Here is a 24,382-nt window from a genome sequence, read left to right on the forward strand (position 1 = left end):
CTAACAAGCCAAAGGCAAAAGATAACGCAAATAAATGAACACTTGTCTGTTAAGAACTAAGTTTTTTTAGGTATCCTTCATGAAAATGCAATAATGCCTTCAACTTTAATTTTTTAATTTACAAAAAAGTAAAAGTACTTCTTTCCTACCTATGTCAGTAAAGTACATTTAGCTGGAGGAGGAGGTGTAGGTAGAGACGAAAGCAATTATCATAAAGGCTTACTATTACTTCTCAAGTTGATAGTGTAACCTACAAAGCTTCTCTAAAAGTATCAGTGGATTTTTTTCTTCCATCTTCCCCATTTCGTTCCTCTGCTTGCTCCATTGTTGTGCTACTCTCTCCACTGATTCCCACATCCAGTTTGTTTGTTTTTTTTTAAACATCTCCTCTGTTGGGCCTACAAATTCTAATTGGATAGTACCAATATGTAAATTATGTGCAAAAACTGGAGAACAAGAGGTGGAAGACTTACCGCATATTCTTCTGGTGTAACCTTAAGGACATCAAATACCACAGCATCAAAACTTTTCTTCAATTCAGAACCTTTGTCACTTAATGATTCAGAACTGCTACTTTTCTGTTAAATTAAAAAAAAAAAAAAAAGAAGCCACTAAAAAATTGTCTTGCAGTCAATATCACAGAAACTAGACTGGCTTTAAAACTGAGGAAGCTAAGAATACTGAGTTAACAAATTGTAGAAAAGTTAGTCGGAACAGACTGCTTAGTTGGAAGAGCACTAGAAAAAGGGTCGGGCAATGTAAAATTTAGCCTCAGTCAGTCAGTTCAGTCTCTCAGTTGTGTCCTACTCTTTGTGACCCCATGGACTGCAGCACGCCAGGCTTCCCTGTCCATCACCAACTCCCAGAGCTTATTCAAACTCATGTCCATTGAGTTGGTGATGCCATCCAACCACCTCATCCTCTGTCGTCTCCTTCTCCTCCTGCCTTCAATCTTTCCCAGCATCAGGGTCTTTTCAAATAAGTCAGTTCCTAAATTTAACTTCAACTTTAGATTTTAGGTTTGCGAGTAAGTCATTTTTCTGTATGTCAGTTTCCTCACCCTGACCTCCTATCATTTCCAATAGAAATGAAAGATTTTAACAAGTTCAATGATTTTCAAATGAGATTAAAAAAAAGGGGGGGGGATACACTCATCTATAATTTTTAAAACTGATGTTTATTAAGAAAAAGATAAATTATTTTCCTAACATAACAGGAAAACATTTAAAATTCCATTAACTAAATAATAAATGACCCAGTCTTATCTGTCAAGTGAATGTCTGTCTGTGATAGTACAATTGATACTGCCCTTTCTATTACAGTACAAATTTAAGTGTTTTCTGCTTTAAGGTTACTGCTTAATTTTAATTTGTTGTTGCCATATGTAGAACAAAAGGTGGCTTTTGGCTCTGAAAACCTTATTTCTGTTAAATTTCCACTTCATCTGTACTACAAAATAAAGATGCATTTTGCAAATCATTGACTGAAATCAAAGAAAAAGCACTATAAGAACATTCAGATCATGTTCTGTTAAATGGTGATAGAATATCAGGCTACAGTAAATGGCACAAAAAATTAACCAAAGTTTCAATTACAGAGGTATAATATGTATGTCAAGCTAACAGCTATTATACATCAGTTTTGAGCACTTGTCATTACATTTCATTTTTACTTTTTCCTTCCCTTTCAGTTCAGTTTAGTTCAGTCCCTCAGTCCTGTCAGACTCTTTGTGACCCTTTCAGTAGCAACTAAATATCGAAATCATTACACAGGAAGGGATCTCTCGTTAATCTTGGGAAATTCTGCACCATTATTACTTAAAATATTTCTTCTGCTCCTTCCTCTCTCTCCTCCTCTGATGTTCCATTATGTGTACCCTACACCTTTTGTCACTGGCCCCACCACTCTTGAATATTGAATTCCGTTTTCCTCATTCTATTTTTCTCATTGCACTTCAGCTTGCGAAGATTCTACTGACATGTCTTCATGTCAGGTTCACTGATTCTTTCCTTAGGTGTCTGCTGGTCATCAGTCTCCTGGTGAGTCAATCAAAGTCATCTGGTACAACGTTTTTGATTTTCAGCATTTCCTTTTGATTCTTGGAGTTTCAATATTCCTGCTTATATTACACATCTATTCTTACACGTTGTCCATTATTTTCCATTAGAGCTCTTAACATTACTAATCTTGGCTATTTTAATTCCCAGCCTGTTAATCCCAAAATCTCTTGCCATATCTGGAGTCTCTTACTGCATTGTTTGCTTTGCCTCTTCAATCTAAGTTTTTCTGGTTACCTTTCAGCATGTCTTAAAATTTGCTGAAAGTCAGATGTGACTTAGTGGGTAACAGAAACTGAGGTAAATAGGCCTTTAGTGTAAGAGTTTATGTTTATCTAGATAGGAGTTACTTTGTTTATTATTTGTTGTGGCTAGAGGCGCCTTCACTTTCCTGTAGTGTCCTTGTTTTTGTCTCTGGGTTTCCCTAGAAACTCCTTAGATAAGATATGTGCCTTGCAGTTCTTTAGGCTGTGATCCTTTATTATCATACAGGAACCCTGCTGATGTGGTGGTAAGGTATGGGAAGTAGGAAGAGGAGACATGTTCCACCACCCTACAGTCTGTTACTTTGGTGAGCCTGTGCGCTTGGGCTGTGTGACCTTAGGTGATTCTCAGTACCCCAGACTCCCCTTAGAAAGTAAGACAGGAAGGCTGGAGGGCTCGGAATTCGGTATTCCTCTTTCCCCAGGTAGATTAGGATCTGGTAAAGTCTCCCCTGAGGACGGGTGGAGAAAAGAACATGCTGGGCATATTTCAGGATGATTACTTCCCCTTAGTATATTTCAAAATGGTTACTTCCCCTCCTCCAGCTGGAAGCATGAGGGATTTTTCCATGATCTTCACTGTGAAAACCTGGTGGGGCTCCTGGAGGTAAAATTCACAAAAGTGGGGTGGGAGGCCTAAACTAAGCCCCCAGGAGATGCTAACTCTCAAGCTAGTCCACACAGAGCCTCTAGCAGCTTGTCAACTACAGTAAGTGTTCCTTCCCTTTCCTGACTCCAGTGATTTCTGCTCTTGGTAAACAGTTATTCTCTCTATTTGCTTCTCTCTCCAGTTCTCAGGGCATCACTTGTCAATTTGCTCTGTGACATCAGTTCTCCAACAGAGCAGGTTTTCAGACTGTTCAGCTTTTTTCAAGCTGTGAGGACAGGAGTCATGAATTCCAAGCTCTTTATGTGTCTGAGCAGAAACCCAAAGTCTCATAAATGGATTTCATATATTTATCTTATTCCATGTATTTGATCTCTGTAACTATGACTAGCTTACAATATGTCAACAATGTTATTTTATATTCCAAGACTAACACAGAAATTTATTCATGTCAATAATCCAAATAGACATCAGTTAAACAGTATATACTAATCTAGTAACTACCAAATAATAAATATATTCTGTCAGGTAAAGACATTCATTTTAAATATAACTTGCCAATTTTCTCCAAGTTTCTAACTCATTCAAAAGAAGTGAGCAGGTCATAATGGCAATCTTAATGCTTATCAAAATGAATAATCATTTTCCTCCTTTCCTTCTTACAAACCAGTAGCAGGGGCTTAAAAAATTCTGAGTGATGTGCTTCTACCTGCTTCCCCACTGGCAATAAACAGTGGTATTGATAAGAAGCTAAGCAGTACCGAGACATAATGTACACTAAGTTCACAGTAGTTATTCTTTATCCACTGAAAGACTAAAAAACTATTGACACTTCTAAATGTATGAAAAAAGTTCACCACCCCTCTACTGATACCAGATGCTTAAGCACAGGTTAGGTCTAAAAGGTAAAGATAGAAGGGTAAGGGTACCGCATTTCTGAGAAGCTTGCATTTTGATATGTTAATACATCTTTATTTCAAGAGAAGGTAGAAAAATATGTATTTTTTATTTTATTTTCTTGACATAGCAGGAAGACAATTTAAAAGGCAGACTTTCTACCCTTACTTCTCACATACTGAATTATACTACTCTGAGGTCTCATGAAATTCATCTACTTTTAGAAAAAGCCAACATAAGTTTTTATACAAGTGAAATGATCTGTTTTATTTAACAAACAATTCTGTACTGTTTCCTATAATATTATTTCATATATTTCAGGACACAAAGTCATAAATATACCATCATATACCCACATACATCTAAGAAAGTTAAGAAATATGATTATAAAGATACCAAGTAAATATACATGCAATATAGACATATTTACAAATATATTTAATCCATGCCTCAAGGAGGAATAAAAGCTATATACAAATTTATGGAAAAAATGATTTAAAAAAATTTTTTAAAGTAATAGCTTCAGAAAGAAGAAAGCTCCTGTTTAGGGAATCAGGAGAAAACTTTCATAAAAGTATACCATTTAAAATAGAAAAAGCTGAGGGTTTATCCAAACATCAGCAAGATGTAGTATTTTTTCATTAGAATATAAATTTCAAGTAGAGAATCAGTGGTAGTTAAATCCATTAGAAGGAAAATTTAAGCCCATTTTGAGAAAAGTCCCAAATGCAGGGCTGAATGTCATGGGTATTTAGTTAGTAGGTAATGAGGAACCACGGACAGTTCGGGAATACAATAAAGTATAACAACTGTATTTTAAGAATGTTAAAATTGAGTTATAGTCAAATGGACCAAAAACAGCAGAGAACAGAAGTGCAAGATCAAAATAAAAGGCCACAACAATATTCTAGACAAGAAATAATAACTGACCAAACTAAGATGCTACTAGTAGAAACAAGGAGAACAGGACTGGCTCTCAGAGATAAGGTGTGGTGGCCAGGCTCTAAGCTGGTGCCAGGCATTCTCTATCTCTTGGTGTCACTGGCCTGTGTAATCCTCTCCACTACAGTGCAGGCAGGACCCAAGATGTTACTAGATGATTACATTACAGAGGATTCCAACTTATGTTCTGCTAGTGGACTCTCCCTGCTGTGATGTGAAAATGGTTGTGCTGGGCAAAGGAGAAGCAGGTTAATGCAAAATCTATAGAACTGAACTTAGATGCTAAGGAAATAGTGATGTTACTGATGGAAGTCAGAGAAGGAGGGTGAGCTATTTTCTTTACAAGTAGTAGAGCAAAAGAGAAACAAGTAAACTGATTTTGTTCATATTATAAGTAAAATGCCTGGTCCATCACAAATGCTTAATAAAATTTGTAACAGAAGCCAGAGCTAGAGTTAAAAATATGGAAATAATCTACATAGGAAAAATAATTGAAACTACTGACTGAGAATATTCTAACAACAGCAAGGCCTACGTAAGCTGGCTGGGCAAAATGAAGCTGAAATTACCAAGGAACTCTGAAGTCAAGGTGTAAAAGCGTCAAACATTTTTTCTCATCCTCTACAGTAAGGATGAAATAAAGGGGAAATACAGACGCTAGATGCTGAAAGTATTAAGGAAAGCAGGCAAGTACCCTAGATCTATAGACAAAGCAAAAAAAAGGGGGGGGGTGCGGCAAAAATAAAATCATAATCCATTAACCAGAGATGAGCATCAAGTTCAGTCTTCATCTCCAACAGTCTGAGCTACATCACCAGAAGAGCCCTTTCAACATTCCAGCCTAATGGTTCTTCAGCCTCCTTCGACAGGCTTGGAATCAAGGGATCTGACAGTGTCAACTGGTCATTCTCTGCCCCACTTGTTTTAATGCCCTCAATGTTCATATAATGTGAAAATACCTTAAAAAGAAATCCTACGCATCCTTCAAAACTAAAACTAAAAAAGAGTTTTAAGTAATCATTATCTGTCAATTATATTAAGTAGGTAGGGATTAACTCCTAAAATGTATAATGAACACATGGATGGTACAATTAAAATAGTTTTTTAAAAAACTGAAAAGTCTGTAACCCTTTTCTCATGCTATGATTTAAAATCTGTAACCAACCATAATGCTTAAAAAATTAGAATGCCAGGTAAGAAATTTTACAACTGAACTTCTTAACTGTCTTACCTCAGAAGCAGTAGCAGCAATATTAACATTGCTTGCCTGCCCGTTCATTAGGTCCATGCTTCCCACAACATCAGTCCCTGACGCTATTTAATAGCAACAGAAGACTGATTGCATCACGTCCAAGGCCACAAATACATTATTATTCCTGTAAAAAAATAAACAGCAAACTTTAACTGTGCGTCTTATTGGAAGTTTAAGAAAACAAACCCATACCTCTCACCATGCCCCCAAATAAAATACTTCCAGTTTACCAAATTCTGTTTTTCATTTAAATCAGTAAATTCAGTCTGAGGACAATCCTATTAATGCTACTTTCAACACGTATGTTCAATACATGCTACTGTTATGTTCCTTATCAGCCAAACAAAGATATAACTTTTCATTTATTGTTAGAAAAATTTTTAAAGTGTTTGCTTTAATAAAATAAAGTGTAAAAAAACTCTTGCCAAGTAACACATGGCTTAACAAAATAATGTCTTAGAGATCTAAATGACATCCCTAAATCAACCATACTGAATAAATTTAGCATTGCTGATAGTCTACAGTCACAAAGTTTACAAGTTGATAGTTGACAAAGATATCACAAATAATTAAAAACAAAATATTATTTATAAAGATATCACATGTTATAAAAATAACACAATATATGATATATATATATATTTATTTGTATAGGGCTTTAAAGCTTATTGAATAGCCTCAATCCATTATCTCACTGATCTTCACAATGACCATAAGGCTAATTAAGGAGGATTTCATTATAGTCATAACACAAACACCGTCTCTGAGGACACAGGCTGGTAAATGAGGAGTCAAGAATAAAATTCAAGCCATCTGAAATTCTTGTCAAATATTTTTTCCACATTACCATATTTTTTCTACTTTACTGAAACTCAAAACGTTTACTTGTGATTCTAATCCCTTTCCACAAAGAAACTGCCTCCTAGATGGGTATGTTGGTAACTACCTGTTTTGGAGGCAATTTCTTCCTCTAAACAGAGTAAGGCCCCTTTCAAACTTTAAATTTCTAAGATATTTTCCAGAAGAGAAATAAGTGTCCATCAATTAGGTATTTAAAACTGTATCTATTTTTACTGAAGTATAATTGACTTACATTATTAGTTAGTTTCAGCTATACAACATAGGGATTTGCTATTTTTACACATTACAATGAGCATCACATTAAGGCTAGTAACCATCTGTCACCACATAGAGTTATTAACAATATTGCTGACCACATTCCCTATGCTGTACGTTATAAAATTATACCCACTTAACAACCGGAGCTTGAAATACTAATTTGCCTGAAATGCTAAGTTTCCTTTCTCTGGAAAAGCAATGTATGGCAGTGATTTAGAAGCACAAACTACAGGACAAAACTGCCTAAGTTTAAACCCAGTGAACTGTTTACCTTTTCTGTGCCCAGAGATAGAAGTACCTGCTTCACAGAGTGGTGATGAGAAACTAACACATGCAAAGCGCCTACAACAGCACTGACACACGTGAAGAGCACTGTGATAATAATGCACATTCTGTCTACTCGCTACTGAATCCACACGAAGCTTAAGTTCAAGAGAATCTTCTAATTAAAAAAATACAAAAATCTTAGGAATATACCTCCGACAAAACACTTGTTGGTGGGCATCAGCAATATCCTGATTGCAGAAACAATGAATGAGAATACCTAAAATATGTTTCCCAGATGTAGCAAAAACATGTTGCTGGTTTTCAAATGCTTAAAAATTTTTACTAATGGTAGCAGGCTTCAGTCACATCCTAAATTTATCTTCATTTCTTCAGATATATCCTAAGTACCTGCTATGAGCAAAACACTGTGACAGAATTTTTTTAATTAGAAATATATTAGGAACAATGATTTTTAAAATAATCATTTGGAAAACCAATGTGAAAAGGAATAGAGCACAGAAATACTTTAATGTCCTCCAATCTACAGTATTTCATTTTATAAACTTTATTTTTAAGGATCTAAGAACATTTATATTTATGCTACTATGCAAAATGAACTTGATAATCCAAATTCTTTCTGAAGGCTACATTCAGTTTGCAATGAAATGTTTTCAAACAATTTAATTTCATTCCACATTCTGCACCTGATTAATTTAGATACAAATTCATAGATCAAGAGTGCCCCCTAGTGTTAAGAAAAATTCATCAAATCGTTAAAAGAAATGTATCCTTAGTCTAACTTACATATCAGATAAATAAATTTTATGGTTAATATTCGGAGAAGGAAATGGCAACCCACTCCACTACTCTTGCCTAGAGAATCCTGTGGACAGAGGAGCCTGGTAGGCTGCCGTGTATGGGGTCGCACAGAGTCAGACACGCCTGAAGCAACTTAGCAGCAGCAGCAGCATGGCTATTATTTACTAAAAAGCAGGTAATATACCAGGAGTAAACACTAATACGTTTGCAAACTATTGACAGTAAAGAATCACTCTCTCTGCCTGCATTTAATTAAAAAGTCATTCAAATATCCTAATGAAAACTGTCATATTAAAATCCATTATGTGAAATGAAAGGCAGCAAAGCATACCTTAATGAAAGTCTTATTCTAATAATCACTTACAAATGTACTACATGTCAATAGTATTTAACAGCATTCAAGTACAACAAAGCCTCATACAATACCATAAAAACATTGCAAGTCCTAAGAAACAGGCATGGGTTAATTTTTACAACATGTGCCTCAATACATTCCTGTGCTTTGCACACAAAAATGTTCAAATTGGATAAGACAAATACATGCTTTAATATTATTTACTTTTCCTAATACTATGTATAAACAGCACAATCATTCACAGTAAACACCAACATGACAGAAGCGCTTTTCTTAGTTAAATTATTTCCTACTATTCTCTTCTGAAACTTCTAAAAACAGTTTATCTGTCTTTTAGAAAGGTTTAAATCCCCAGACAGGCATAGTGCTTCAATATAATCCCCAAACATCAATGCTGCTTCTTTCCAAGCAGTATCATCCTCAAATACAAAACCTGAAATATGCAGATTTAGCTCCTTGCTTGAGGTCACAAGAAAGAAAAAAAAGAAAGTGCAGTCGTTCAGTCGTGTTCGACTCTTTGCGACCCCAGGACTATACAGTCCACGGAATTCTCCAGGCCACAATACTGGAGTGGGTAGCTGTTCCCTTCTCCAGGGGATCTTCCCACCCAGAGATTGAACCCAGGTCTCCCACATTGCAGGTGGTTTCTTTACTAGCTGAGCCACTAGGGAAGCCCAAACCAGATTATTAAATAAGAGGCAAAATCATTCAGTCTCCTAACCCCTCCTCACCTTCTCAATAGTATCTCCACCAAGAAGCCCAATACTTTTCATTTTATTTTTTTAGGAGAGAAAATTGTTTTATTCAAAACAAAAATACCAAGAGGGTAAAGTTAAAGTGACAACTTCTCACTAATTAATCTCCTATCATAATACCAGTTATGTATTCTTTTCTAAAATAATTTATGCTATCATCATTAGGAATATTATGTTAAAAACACTTAGTAATTTTACAAAATATACTTTAGAAGAGTTAAGCAATTATAAGGAAAATAGTGAATTATAATTCATTAGTGCAATTTCTTTGGAAACATTCAGATAATACAGAATTGATATGCTTATACATGCTGGCTTAAACTCTCAGTAACAAAAATAATCTCACTAAAACTCTGGAGAAGAAGCAAAAACTACATAGATTAAAAGTTATTCAAACAAGCACTATTTACAACAGTGAAAACCAAAAGTGACCTTAATGCCTTTGTACATAATCACGTTAAAAAATTCAAATAGACAATTTTAAGGAAAAAATATGAAAACAGAAATGACAATTTCAACCACAGAACCTAAATCTTATTATGATCATATAAATTTCATAAGAAAAAAAAGCAATATGGTGAAATTAAAACACCATAATAGAAACTCAATATTTATATGCTGTCATAGCACTTGCTTTCCTTTAAAATTTATTTTTAAATAAATATTAAAGACACATTTTATATGACAATAAGGAGGGCATGGCAATCCACTCCAGTACTCTTGCCTGGAAAATCCCATGGACAGAGGAGCCTGGCGGGCTACAGTCCGTGGGGTTGCAAAGAGTTGGACACGACTGAGCAACAAACACTTTATTTTTACGTGGAAGGCAAAAGGTTTAAACGGCCTGTATATCACAGCACTTTCAGCATGTATGACAGCTGAACTTTCACTGCCTTCTTTAATTTTTATTTAAGAAAATTAGAGATTAGTCCCAAATCCCCCAGTACTTTGTTTCAATAATTACAGCCAACAAAAAACACTGATGAGTAACAAAAAAAGACAATTTTGACTTTGACATGACTGATATTGAGCTATTTTGAGAGAAGTTTAGTAAAGAATGTGGTTGCCTCTTAAAATCATTTCTACTAGAGCACAAAACAAGATTATCTTTGGGTATTTGCTTATAACAAGTTCAAGTTATTACAAAAGAAATAGAAAGAGGTTATGATATACCTCCATCCAGGGTTATATGAGCTCCCCAATGCCTCCCACAAAGAGGTCATTAGTCTCCTTCCTTTATGCTTCCACTGTTCTTTTGTCAAAATTCTATTGCTCTATTTTCTCACTGATTTATGTATCTCTCCATAATGAACTTTGAGCTTCTTGATGTCAAGGACCCAAATTGAAAACAAAACACAACAGAAAAACCATGATTTTTCATCTTTGCACTCAGGCACATAAACATTATACTGACCTTAACTGCCTAACTTAAGCACCTGTCTGTGAAACATGAGTGAATGATTGAACAAAGCAGTTGTTTACATGACAACATTAAATAAATGTCCATTTAACAACAAACATACCGGCATAATGGCAATCAAATAATCAGTGCACACAATAATATACACATTTAAATGAATACAGGACTTTGCTGATGGCTCAGTGGTTAAGAATCTGCCTGCCAAAGCAGGGGACATGGGTTCGATCCCCAGTCTGGGAAGATTCCACATGGTGGGGGGCAACTAAGCCTGTGCGCCATAACAAGAGAAGCCACGGCAACAAGCAGCCCATCCACAACTAGAGCGCAGCCCCCACTCGCCACACCTAGAGAAAAGCCTAAGTACAGCAATGATGAGCTGGCGCGGCTGTAGTTTTTTTTTTTTTTTAAAGGAATCTTTCTATTTCTAGCAACATGGCTAAAAAATGACAACAAGGGATATTTAGAGATGGGGGCTTGGACTCTGACACCAGTTGAACAGAAAAATCAACCAAGAGATGAGGACAGAGACACATATACTATCCTCTCTACCCCATCCACACACAATTTTAACCATAATAAAACCAGAGAGACTGATAGTCTACCCAATCAGTGATAAGATGGTTTACAAAACAATTCTGGTACAGAAAGATAAGTACCTGTATGTCTTTGCCTGGGCTTAATATGGTGGCTGGAGGAGGGTGCCTACGAAATGAAAATCTGTTATCCTAGGCATGCTCCAGCATAAATACAGCAATTGAATTTATACTACCAGCAAGGTCCAAGACCTTCAAGATAAGATATTCACATAAAATATGTACACAAGCCAATGAGATGTACACAACCCAAAGCAGATGAAGGAAACAAAATTTGTGGGAAGTAACATTCCTTCAATCCAGGCAATGTGGAATTCTGAAAATAAGTTCTCACTGTCAAGATCAAAATATAAATATTTATGTTAACTGTGATTAGGATGATTAGTGATTTTAGATTGTCAATGTGTTTATCAGTTTAAAATTAACCTCTATTTAATAACTTTTTAAAATAATGACCTACGTTTACGTAAAAAAATTACTTCTTTTATAGACAATCCTATCATTTTGTTTTATACACTGAAATACACAAAACACTGCAATAACAAATCAAAGCTAACATTTATGGAGTGCCTGCTATCCAGTAGGTCCCACTCTAAGCATTTTTCCACTAAAAAATCACTCAATGATCAAAACAAATCCTACAAAATTATTACATTATATCCCCGTTTTTAGAGATGAGTGGAAAGGTAACTTGCCTAAGCTTACACAGTAGAAACAGGCAGCTAGAAGAAGAAAAAGGGAAGGAGGATGGATGGACAGAAAAACAAAAGATAGCAAAGATGGATAAACTGTTGCACAGATAGAACAAAAACTTGGGGTGGGGAGGGAGGAGGTAAAAAAGAGAGGGAAAGGAGTGGAGAGGGACGGTAGGGGGACAAAACGAGGGAAGTGGGGGTTCAAAGAAGAGAATCCAAAAGTTTTTCCTTCCTCTGAGCAGATTTATAATACAACTAGAGGGGAAACAGAAGACATCAGGGAATACTACAACTTACTACACAGTGATTCAGCTTCAAGAGTCACATGATTTCTAGAGGAGGAAATATCTTTAGGTTTACCAAATAAGACAGGTTGAAGGGTTTGAAGAGAAGGGGAAGTAAAACACCACCAACAAGGGTGCAAATTTAAAAGCAAAGGTGGCCCAGAGAGAAAGTATGATGTGGACAGACTTGCTTAGTGGGGACAACCTTTCTGAGTTATTCTGAAAAGGTTCAAAGAAGTGACAGGACCAGACTGCAGATGGTCTCAACTGTTAAAAGGAGGAATTGAGATTGGAAAGGAAAGGCGCTAGGAACCATTCAAGTTTTCTGAGTAGGGAAATGACCTTAGGAAACTAAAACCAGTATTTCAAGGATTACCATGCCAGGGGTATGCCACTGAGCTTTATGGAAGGTGAGTAGTAAAAAACACGCTCTTACCTTCTGCCAAGAACAGCGAAGCACTTGAAATGATGTGCAGACCCCTTTCCTACCCAGGCTTCTCCAATCTCTGCTCTCCAGGACCCTCGCCTAGTCTCCTGGTTGTATAAAAAGCCCCTGATCACACCCTATCCCCTTAACTGCCATCACCTTCACCCTCCATCACCAGTTTCTAATTCAGAATACCTGATGCTGTGAAAATAGCAACTTTGGATGACATTTAAGAGAAAAAAAATCTAACAAAATTCATATTCATTTGTGAACATTGGCTCCACCCATCCTGAGGGGTAGTGAGAGCAGTTCAGTGGGAAAACCGTAAGACAGTAATACTAATTCTAGAACTTTAGCTATGTGCTGTTGCGTAAATTATGTAATCTCTGAACTTTGATCTCTCTGTGTATAAATAAGAGACAATGGGCTTCCCGGATGGCTCAGTGGTAAAGAATCTGCCTGCCAATGCAAGAGATGCAGTAGACACAAGTTTGATCCCTGGGTCAGGAAGATCCCCTGGAGGAGGATATAGCAACCCACTCTAGTATTCTTGCTGGAATAATCTCATGAACAGAGGAGCCTGGCGGGCTACAGTCCATGGGTTACAAAGAGTCGGACAAGACTGAGCACTCATGCATAGTCATAAGAAACAATAAAGTGTACATCAAAGTGATTTTGTGAGAATTATATGTAATCAAATAGGAAAAATTCAATGCATGTAGAAATGTTGAGTATAATAGCAAGAACACAAATTTTGGAGTTGGAAAGCCCTGGCTCAAATTCTAGCTTGGGCACTTGCCAGCCAGCTGTAAGGCGTTGGCCAAGGAACTTTGCTAATATTTAGACAGAGGCTCAAAGTCCATCTATCAGTGATGGGCTTAAAACAAAACAAAACAAACATAAAAACAAGTAACCCACCCCCCTCCCCCCGCAAAAAAAATCCACAAAAAATCAAAAGGAAAGGAAGAGGCAGATCTCAAATAACCCTTCTTTAAAATTCCAGAAGCATGTGAAAATTACAATATAAATTAATGAATTAGAAAAAATGGTAAACTATGCCTCTAAATGAACCATTTTGAAAGCATATTTTAAGACACAAGTACGACTGAAGCGACTTAGCAGCAGCAGCAGCACACTGGAAAAGAAATGTACTGAACAATTAAAAATTTCTTTTACTTAAAAAATATTAATTTCTTAGAAGTGCTATGTGTATCACATGTTAATAACAACTGTTATCTTTCAGCACAAGAAGGAGATAAACCTACAAAACAGTCTCCAACACTAAATCACTGCATTTAATGATGAGAGGTCTCTTAGGAGAGACACCACTTTGCATGCTGGCTGGCTAACTTCCAAGTGTAAATTAAACATGAATGTTGTAAATTATTTTATAAATTTATTCAAAAGTCCACTGAAATTATCCCATGTATCCTTAGTAGTACAGAATAAGTGATAAGATATTCTAAGCTATACTTAATTCTTAATCAAAGGATAACAAGCATTTTCAAACAATAGTAATTCACATGGCAAGAACACCCTGAAACTGTAAGAAAAACAAGATGTGCTGGAGAAGCTTCAATCACTGTAAGCCAACCACAAAGACAGGTTTAGCAATTTCACACACCACCCAGGTTGAGGGGAAAAAAAGACAGTGTTTAAACTAATCTACATATTTAGAAATCTTCTGTCAAAAGAACTTAATAAACTGTTTCCCAGCAAGACTGTTTACTAGATCACTTCCCAAATTACTGTTTAAGTTTAAACGTCTCCATGTTTTTTCCAGGCATGTATTTTATTTAGAGATATTTTAGGTACATATTTAAGATATGTGAGAAAGATGATTTTCAAAACAAAGCAAGCTGAGACCTTAAATTAGAAGGAAGAAGATAGGGATAGCAGAAAAGTATTTCACTTAGCACACTGCCACTTTAACAGCCTGCCTGAAGCAGGGTTACAGCATATATTACAGGCAACGATGAAAACAAACTAGCCCGCTTAAACCTCCCTATCTAAAGACTCAATATAAGTTTTTCAGATATAATTTTGTTGCATTTCTACTAAATTGTACATATAATGGGATGAACCATTTATAAACTGGCCCAGAGCTGCACAGAAAACTTGTATGTCTATGTACCTAAATGGCCTAAAACTATCTGTAGGGGAGGCGAGGCTTTCAAATTAGATATTAAAGGGGGATAATCTATTAAGTAATGCCTTTAAAGGTTATACTCAATCTCTAGCATAAAATGTTCATAAAGATAATCTACCAAGATTCTAATACTTAAGAGGGGATTTCCCCGGTGGTCCAGTGGCTATGACTCTGCGCTCCCAATACAGGGGTCCCAGGTTTGATCCCTGTTCAAGGAACTAGATTCCACATGCCTCAGTTAAAGATCGTGCGTGCTGCAAGGAAGATTGAAGATCCTGTGTACAGCAACTAAGACCCAGTGCAGCCAAATAATTTAAAAAAAAAAAAAAAAAAAAGAGCTCCAAGATCTCCTATATGACTTGGCCCAAAATATAAATATAGGTTAACTAGAAATTCCATTAACAGAAAGGAAGCTCCAAGCAAAAAGATACCCTGTCCCTCAAACATCTGTTTTTGTGTTTTGGTGGGTGTGTGCGCATTTTGGTCAGAGGCTCAACTCAGAAGACTAGCCCATAAACGTCCATTTAATTCATAAGACTACATGCTATTTGAAAAAAAAAAAAAACATACTGCACAATATTGGCAAATAAAGCATAAAGACAAGTCAACTGAATCAGAAGTACATTTACGTATTTGGCAAAAGTGTGTCATTGTAGGCCTAGAAATGATTAGAGAAAGGAACTCAGCCTGTTAGTATTCAAATAGTGGAAGAGAAAGACAGCATGGTGAATCAGTGTGGCAGAAGCAGGACAGACATCAGAACTCTATGTCCAAGCAAAGACTTCAGGTGGGGCAACAGTACAGCCGCAGCGCCTCCCTTAAGACACAGGGGAAAAGGCTCTATAGACAAGGGCAGGGAATTCCCTGGCGGTCCAGTGGTTAGGACTCTGTGGTCTCATAGTTGAGGGCCTGGGTTCAATCCCCAGTCGGGGAACTAAGATCCCACAAGCCACGTGGCACAGCCAAAAAGATTATTTTAAAAAGGAATAAATAAAAAGGAGGACAATTAAACAGCCTGGACATTCAGGAGATTCTTAAACCTGAAATGTGAAGCTGACTGAACACCAGGGAACAATCTATAGGCAATGGAACACTATGCAGTCACTAAAGAACAAAAGAATCCTCAATGATACATGCAAAAATGTCCACAACTTACTGCTAAATCAATAAAGCAATGTGACAAAAAAGGTATTTGAGGTATAATCCCTTTCGGCTGTCATTATCATTGCAGCATGGAAGAGAACCTGTACCAACACACACTAAAATGGGGCTGTCTCCAGGTTTACACATCAAGTTTTCCCTAACTTTGGCTTACCGGCATATTTTAAACTTTCCCACAAAGACTTCAATTTTTGAAAAGTAAAAAAAACCCAAAAAACCAGTGTCTTCTCACAGACTGCTTATTAGCTGCAAGAGGAAAAATAAACAAGTATACTGTGATGAAACTGGACAATGCCTTGACCTGAGGAGCAGACAGACATCGTGTGTCTCTCATGGGATACTCTGGGACACACCACTTACGAGTACTTGAGCTGCGACTGCACAGTTCAGTTCAGTCGCTCAGTCATGTCCGACTCTTTCCAACCCCATGGACTGCAGCAGGCCAAGTCTCCCTGCCCATCATCAACTCCTGGAGTTTACTCAAGTGCATGTCCATTAAGTCAGTGTTCCCATCCAACCATCTCAACCTCTGTCATCCCCTTCTCCTCCCGCCTTCAATCTTTCCTAGCATCAGGATATTTTCCAGTGAGTCAGTTCTTCATATTAGGTCGCCAAATTACTGGAGTTTCAGCTTCAACATCAGTCCTTCCAATGAATATTCAGGACTGATTTCCTTTAGGATGGACTGGTTGGATTTCCTTGCAGTCCAAGGGACTCTCAAGAGTCTTCTCCAACACCACAGTTCAAAAGCAGCAATTCTTCAGAGCTCAGCTATCTTTACAGTCCAACTCACACATCCATATATGACTACTGGAAAAACCATAGCTCTGACTAGATGGACAATAATGTCTCTGCTTTTTAATATGCTGTCCAGGTTGGTCAAACTTTTCTTCCAAGGCATGTCTTTTAATTTCATGGCTGCAGTCACTATCTGCAGTGATTTTGGAGCCCCCAAAAATAAAGTCTCTCATTGTTTCCCCATCTATTTGCCATGAAGTGACTGGACCAGATGCCATGATCTTCATTTTCTGAATCACCATTGAGCTTTAAGCCAACTTTTTCACTCTCCTCTTTCACTTTCATCAAGAGGCTCTTTAGAAAAAAAAAAAAAAGAGAGAGGCTCTTTAGTTCTTCTTCACTTTCTGCCATAAGGGTGGTGTCATCTGCATATCTGAGGTTATTGATATTTCTCCCGGCAATCTTGATTCCAGCTTGTACCTCATCCAGCCCGGCATTTTGCATGATGTACTCTGCATATAAGTTAAATAAGCAAGGTGACAATATACAGCCTTGATGTACTCCTTTCCCTATTTGGAACCAGTCTGTTGGTCCATGTCCAGTTCTAACTGTTGCTTCCTGACCTGCATATAGGTTTCCCAAGAGGCAGGTCAGGTGGTCTGGTATTCCCATCTCTCAGAATTTTCCACAGTTTGTTGTGATCCACACCGTCAAAGGCTTTGGCATAGTCAATAAAGCAGAAGCAGATGTTTTTCTAGAACTCTCTTGCTTTTTCCATGATCCAGCAGATGTTGGCAATTTGATCTCTGGTTCCCCTGCCTTTCTAAAACCAGCTTGAACATATGGAAGTTCATGGTTCATGTATTGCTGAAGCCTGGCTTGGAGAATTTTGAGCATTACTTTACTAGCATGTGAAATGAGTGCAATTGTGCGGTAGTTTGAGCATTCTTTGGCATTGCCTTTCTTTGGTATTGGAAGTGAAAACTGACCTTTTCCAGTCCTGTGGCCACTGCTGAGTTTTCCAAATTTGCTGGCATATTGAGTGCAGCACTTTCACAGCATCATCTTTCAGGATTTGAAAGAGCTCAACTGGAATTCTATCACCTCCACTAGCTTTGTTCGTAGTGATGCTTTCTAAGGCCCACTTGGCTTCACATTCCAGAATGTCTGGCTCTAGGTCAGTGATCACACCATCGTGATTATCTGGGTCATGAAGATCCTTTTTGTACAGTTCTTCTATGTATTCTTGCCACCTCTTCTTAATATCTTCTGCTTCTGTTAGGTCCATACCACCTCCGTCCTTTATTGAGCCCATCTTTGCATGAAATGTTCCCTTGGTAGCTCTAACATTCTTGAAGAGATCTCTAGTCTTTCCCATTCTGTTGTCTTCCTCTATTTCTTTGCACTGATCACTGAGGAAGGTTTTCTTATCTCTCCTTGCTATTCTTTGGAACTCTGCATTCAAATGGGTGTATCTTTGCTTTTCTCCTTTGTTTTTCACTTCTCTTCTTTCACAGCTATTTGTAAGGCCTCTTCAGACAGCCATTTTGCTTTTCTGCATTTCTTTTTTTGGGGGATGGTCTTGATCCCTGTCTCCTGTACAATGTCACGAACCTCCGTCCATAGTTCATCAGGCACTCTGTCTATTAGATCTAATCCCATGAATCTATTTCTCACTTCCACTGTGTAATCATAAGGGATTTGATTTAGGTCATACCTGAATGGTCTAGTGGTTTTCCCTACTTTCTTCAACTTAAGTCTGAATTTGGCAATAAGGAGTTCATGGTCTGAGCCACAGTCAGCTTCTGGACTTGTTTTTGCTGACTGTGTAGAGCTTCTCCATCTCTGGCTTCAAAGAATATAATCAATCTAATTTCAGTATTGACCATCTGGTGATGTCCATGTGTAGAATCTTCTCTTGTGTTGTTGGAAGAGGGTGTTTGCTATGACCAGTGTGTTCTCTTGGCAAAGATCTATTAGCCTTTGCCCTGCTTCATTCTGTACTCCAAGGCCAAATTTGCCTGTTACTCCAGGTGTTTCTTGATTTCCTACTTTTGCATTCCAGTCCCCTGTAATGAAAAGGACATCTTTTTTGGGTGTTAGTTCTAAAAGGTCTTGTAGGTCTTCATAGAACCGTTCAACTTCAGCTTCTTCAGCGTTACTGGTCAGGGCATAGACTTGGGATTACCATGATATTGAATGGTTTACCTTGGAAACGAACAGAGATCATTCTGTCGTTTTTAAAACTGCATCCAAGTACTGCATTTCGGACTCTTTTGTTGACTATGATGGCTACTCCATTTCTTCTGAGGGATTCCTGCCCACACTAGTAGATATAATGGTCATCTGAGTTAAATTCACCCATAACCTGAACCTAATCTCAAGGAAATAGACAAACCTAAACTGAGGAATGGTCTTTAGATAGTCTTTTAAAAATGCCACTGTCATGAGACACTAAGAAAAGTTGAGGAACCATTACAAATGAAAGAAAACGCAAAGACACATGATAACTACACCCGCTGTATTGGACTACAGTAAATGCTATACAGATGTTATTGAGGGCAATTCAGAAACCAGAATACAGACTGAAAATCAAAGTACTGTGTCAGTTTCCTGAATTTGATAACTATATTGTGGTTATATAAAAAAATAAATTTGCTGTTAATACAATCGAAGTATTAAGAGATAAAAGGGTATGAGGTATGAAAACTAATCTCAAATATTTCAGAAAAACAGCATATATGTGTGTGTGAGGGAGAAATAAATCAATTACAAAGTAAATAGGGCAAAATGTTGAAAATTGATGAATTTGTACAGAGGGTAAACAGGAGTTCTCTTTACTGCTCTCATAATTTTCTTTTTGGTTTGAAAGTCTTTCAAAGTAAAAAGTGAAGGGAATCCTACAAGTTCTTCTGAGTTATACAAAACCTTATTGGCCTTAAAATCGTCATTTCATAGTGTGTGTATGATCAGTCACGTCCAGCTCTCTGTGACCCCATGGACAGCAGCCCAACAGGTTCCTCGGTCCATTTCCGGGCACGAATACTGGAGTGGGTTGCCATCTCCTCCTCCAAGGGATGTTTCCAACCCAGGAATTGAACCTGCATTTCCTGTGTCTCTGTACTGCAGGCAGATTCTTTACTACTGAACCAGTGGGGAAGTCCCAAAAATCTTCAACTTGTAAAATTTCAAAGAATAAGGTCCATTTCTAATAAAAAGTATAACTCTTTCCACCAATAGATGGCGCTAGTGGCTATTTATTTAGTGTCACTTTCAACCTCAGAGCCAGAAACGATCTCATGAACAGCGTTCTGGAACTAAGCTACATAAACCCTCAAATATTTCTGCCTCATGCTACTACCAAGAATAACACAGATGAACATTATTTAAGAGGTGGAAAGGTACTCTGGAGATCTCCACTTGGAGTACATTTCAAAGCTCCAGGTCTTCATTTTAATATTTGCCCCTCTCAACCCAGGGAATGCCATTATCCTTCCCTAGGAGAATCACTGCTGTAGTAATTTACTATAAAGCAACGTGAAAGCACTGTATCCTTCCAATGTGCAAGAATAAAAAGGGGAGGGAAGAAAAATGGAAGTAAAGGAAAGAAGGAGTGGGTGAGTTTGCTAACCCTTTGCTTTATTCCAATCTCCTGATTTTACAGCTAGACAACAATCTAATGGGAGGGAGGTCATGTGATCTGGCCAAGCTCACATCATTAAAGGGACAGGTAGCTCTTAAACACAAGCCTTCTATTTGCTAATCCTTGGTGCTTTCTACAATGCCAAATTACCCTCTTCCTACTAATCCTTAACTGGATGTTTAAGTACTGTGGAAATGTGGGAGTGGTAGAGGGTAAAATATCTGGTTTCTCTCTTTCCACTTCTAACAGAAGTTCATTAGGTAAACACAATGACAAAGGAAAACACCATGTACAAAGGCTAGGGACAGTGAAATCCTTTGTCACTGGCATTCAGGGAACTGTCAGTAGTGGAGTACAATATAATTAGAGGGTAAAATGTAAAAAAGAGTGATGGGAAGCATCAGGAAGTGAGTCTGGAGAAGCTGGTATAAAGGGCAACGTTTGCCACAGCAAAAACAAAAGCTTGGACTGGAGGCAATAAAAAGACAGTCCTTATAAATGGGACTATTAAATTACAGGATCTTACAAGTCTCATTAAGAAGATATACACACATATACATACACAGTGATAGAAAGACATTCCTGTTGAATTCATAAACCTCAACAAATGGGTACCTGTGTAATTACTTCAAGTACAACAGATCCTCAATGTTTAAGAGCGATCTGTCTCAAGACATCTTGAAATATTCCCAAATTTGAGAATGTTGCTGCTGCTAAGTCGCTTCAGTCGTCTCCGACTCTGTGCGACCCCATAGACAGCAGCCCACTAGGCTCCTCTGTCCCTGGGATTCTCCAGGCAAGAACACTGGAGTGGGTTGCCATTTCCTTCTCCAATGCATGAAAGTGAAAAGTGAAAGTGAAGTCGCTCAGTCATGCCCAACTCTTAGTGACCCCATGGACTGCAGCCTACCGGGCTCCTCCATCCATGGGATTTTCCAGGCAAGTAGCACATTAAAGTATAACTAATTTTTTTACTCCAACAGACTTTCAGTGATTCTAAAAAACCCTGAAATAATGTGGAAAATTCTGAAAGAGATGGGAATACCAGACCACCTGATCTGCCTCTTGAGAAACCTATATGCAGGTCAGGAAGCAACAGTTAGAACTGGACATGGACCAAGAGACTGGTTCCAAATAGGAAAAGGAGTACATCAAGGCTGTATATGGTCACCCTGCTTATTTAACTTATATGCAGAGTACATCATGAGAAACGCTGGGCTGGAAGAAGCACAAGCTGGAATCAAGATTGCAGGGAGAAATATCAATAATCTCAGACATGCAGATGACACCACCCTTATGGCAGAAAGTGAAGAGGAACTGAAAAGCCTCTTGATGAAAGTGAAAGAGGAGAGGGAAAAAGTTGGCTTAAAGCTCAATGGTGATTCAGAAAACTAAGATCATGGCATCTGGTCCCATCACTTCATGGGAAATAGATGGGGAAACAGTAGAAACAGTGTCAGACTTTATTTTGGGGGGCTCCAAAATCACTGCAGATGGTGATTTCAGCTATGAAATTAAAGGACACTTACTCCTTGGAAGGAAAGTTACGACCAACCTAGATAGCATATTCAAAAGCAGAGACGTTTCTTTGCCAACAAAGGTCCGTCTAGTCAAGGCTATGGTTTTTCCAGTAGTCATGTATAGATGTGAGAGTGCCGTGAAGAAAGCTGAGTGCCGAAGAATTGATGCTTTTGAACTGTCGTGTTGGAGAAGACTCTTGAGAGTCCCTTGGACTGCAAGGAGATCCAACCAGTCCATCCTAAGGGAGATCAGTCTTGGGTGTTCATTGGAAGGACTGATGCTGAAACTCCAATACTTTGGCCACCTCATGCGAAGAGTTGACTGATTGGAAAAGACTCTGATGCTGGGAGGGATTGGGGGCAGGAGGAGAAGGGGATGACAGAGTATGAGATGGCTGGATAGCATCACCGACTCGATGGACATGAGTTTGAGTGAACTCCAGGAGATGGTGATGGACAGGGAGTCTTGGTGTGCTGTGATTCATGGGGTTGCAAAGAGTCGGACACTACTGAGCAACTGAACTGAACTGAACTGAACTGAATCCCTAGTTATTTGCAAGTTGCAAACCAAACTCTTTTACATCATGAATTTATTAAGCCACCACAGAATCTTACAATTTACCCCAAATTCCTTTCTAGATGTACTGTCTTCTACTTCTCTTTGATCACCAGAACTAGTTGCCTCCTGCAGCATAAACAGTCCTCACAACCAAAGTTACTACACACACACAAAAAAAACCAGAGAATAACAAATGTGCCTACCAGTGGCAGACTAGGACCAAATATGTACCCAGCAAAATTACGAATTATCAGATCATACACCCTCCCAGTCATTCACTGAACAGTGAAAACCATAAGTGTTAATTTGTGAAAGATGGAGCTCTATTCTAGCAGCAACTGACTAGCCAAAAAAAGCATCACGTACTTTAATAGCAAAGATCCACTGGTCTTTTAAAAGCAGCAATGCCTATAACAACATAAATATTAGCATAGCAACTTGTAGCTTACAACACACACCTTACCACAATTTTGGCAGAAGGATTTCAAGAAATCTTGTATTACTAGATTTACAGCCTAGTTTTCCATTCAGATATTTTATTAAGAACCGAGAGTACTGGATCTCTGAAGATGTTTGCTCCTGCCTAAGTTCCTGGGGCCACCCAATGACCAGAGGAAGGGAATTGCCTGCATAAAGACTGACTTGATGTAGGGACTGGGACATTCATTTATTTTAACAGCCCCCTGAGATAAGTATTATTACATTCAACTTAGGAAACTGAGGCTCACGGAGGTTAAGAGGAGGAATATCTCTTAAAAGTAAGGAACTCTCTCCTAGAATTTTCCTTCTTCCATCCTTATCCATACCTTTCCCTTCCAAAGGGAAGGATTCTCTACAAGTCTCAGTCACTACAATTCCTCCGTATTTACTTATGTCTGTCAAGGAGGAAAGGTGAGGATGGCTTTCACAGAGAACCTGATATTTGAGATGAGCCTTAATGAGCAAATATTGGGCAGATGGAGGGTAATGGGAAGGACATTCCTGACAAGAGTAAATAATACTTGCAAAGACAGAAGAATGGAAGAAATTGGCATGTCAGGACAACGCTGGTTAGTGTGCTGCAGAAAAAGCGCGCATGCGTATATGTGTGCGTGTGTGTACGGAAATGAACAATAACCTATGAAGACAGACTGGAGGCAGATCACAAAATATTAACAACAGCCTGGGAAGAAACATGCACTTTATTCTCTAAATCAAGATTTCTTAACTCAGAGATCACGAATTAAACCCTAGGGCCATGAAATGCCCTGCTCCCCAAAGTATGAAAATTGTGTGTTAAACACACACACACACAAACTCATTTTCCTGGATCTGCAGCTATCAAATGATTTTCAAAGGAACTCAGAAATAAAAAGTGGTTAAGAACCACTATTCTGAATGACTGGGAACCACTGTATAATTTTTTATAGGCAGACATGTGTGCCATAACACTTTCATTTTAGAAAGGTAGCTGGCAACATCTGTGGAGGTTGATGGATTAGAGAAAAGAACCTTAAAAGCAGAGAGTGATAAGAAGGTATTACCCTGCTCCAGCCAAGAGGTTATAAGTACTTCTATTAAACACACACACACAACCTAATTTCAGAGATTTTTCAAAGGTAAACTTGCTAGAATTTGTCAACCACCTGCATATGGGTTGTGATGGAGAAGGGAACCAAGCCTTTTTTTTTAACTCTAATTAAAGAATTAAGGAGTTAACTCTCTTTCTCAGTTAAAGCTCCTATCATCTACTTACCCTACACCATCATCAAGAAAAGCCATTCAATACAGCAGAGCAGCTGCAAGTGACAAGGTACCTCTTTCTTCCATCTGCAACCAGCCACCACTGGGAAACTAACCAGAAATGCCAAATGTTCCAAA

At 38.0% G+C, this 24,382-nt stretch overlaps 1 protein-coding gene across 8 annotated transcripts in view; it reads right to left on the reverse strand.

Annotated features, from left to right (window-relative positions):
• The window catches only part of RALGPS2 (Ral GEF with PH domain and SH3 binding motif 2), a 163,734-nt gene that overhangs the window by 116,009 nt on the left and 23,343 nt on the right, over window positions 1-24,382 (reverse strand). For 6 of the 8 annotated variants that reach the window (XM_086343620.1, XM_086343615.1, XM_086343613.1 and 3 more), the window contains exons 2-3: window positions 5,998-6,142; window positions 474-578 (exon numbers count right to left, since the gene is read on the reverse strand). Coding sequence is in view for 6 of the 8 variants with exons in the window: in XM_086343615.1 (XP_086199741.1) it covers window positions 474-578; window positions 5,998-6,054 (162 nt within the window). In the remaining 2 variants the exon portion in view is untranslated. Of the gene's footprint in view, window positions 1-473; window positions 579-5,997; window positions 6,143-10,506; window positions 10,793-24,382 lie in introns of those variants that run through there. The other 2 variants (XM_086343616.1, XM_086343614.1) reach the window with 1 other exon arrangement.

This window comes from Bos grunniens, chromosome 16 (assembly GCF_055505025.1).
Source record: "Bos grunniens cultivar Pamir isolate PY7600 chromosome 16, Bosgru_T2T1.0, whole genome shotgun sequence".
Classification (NCBI taxonomy): Eukaryota; Metazoa; Chordata; class Mammalia; order Artiodactyla; family Bovidae; genus Bos; species Bos grunniens.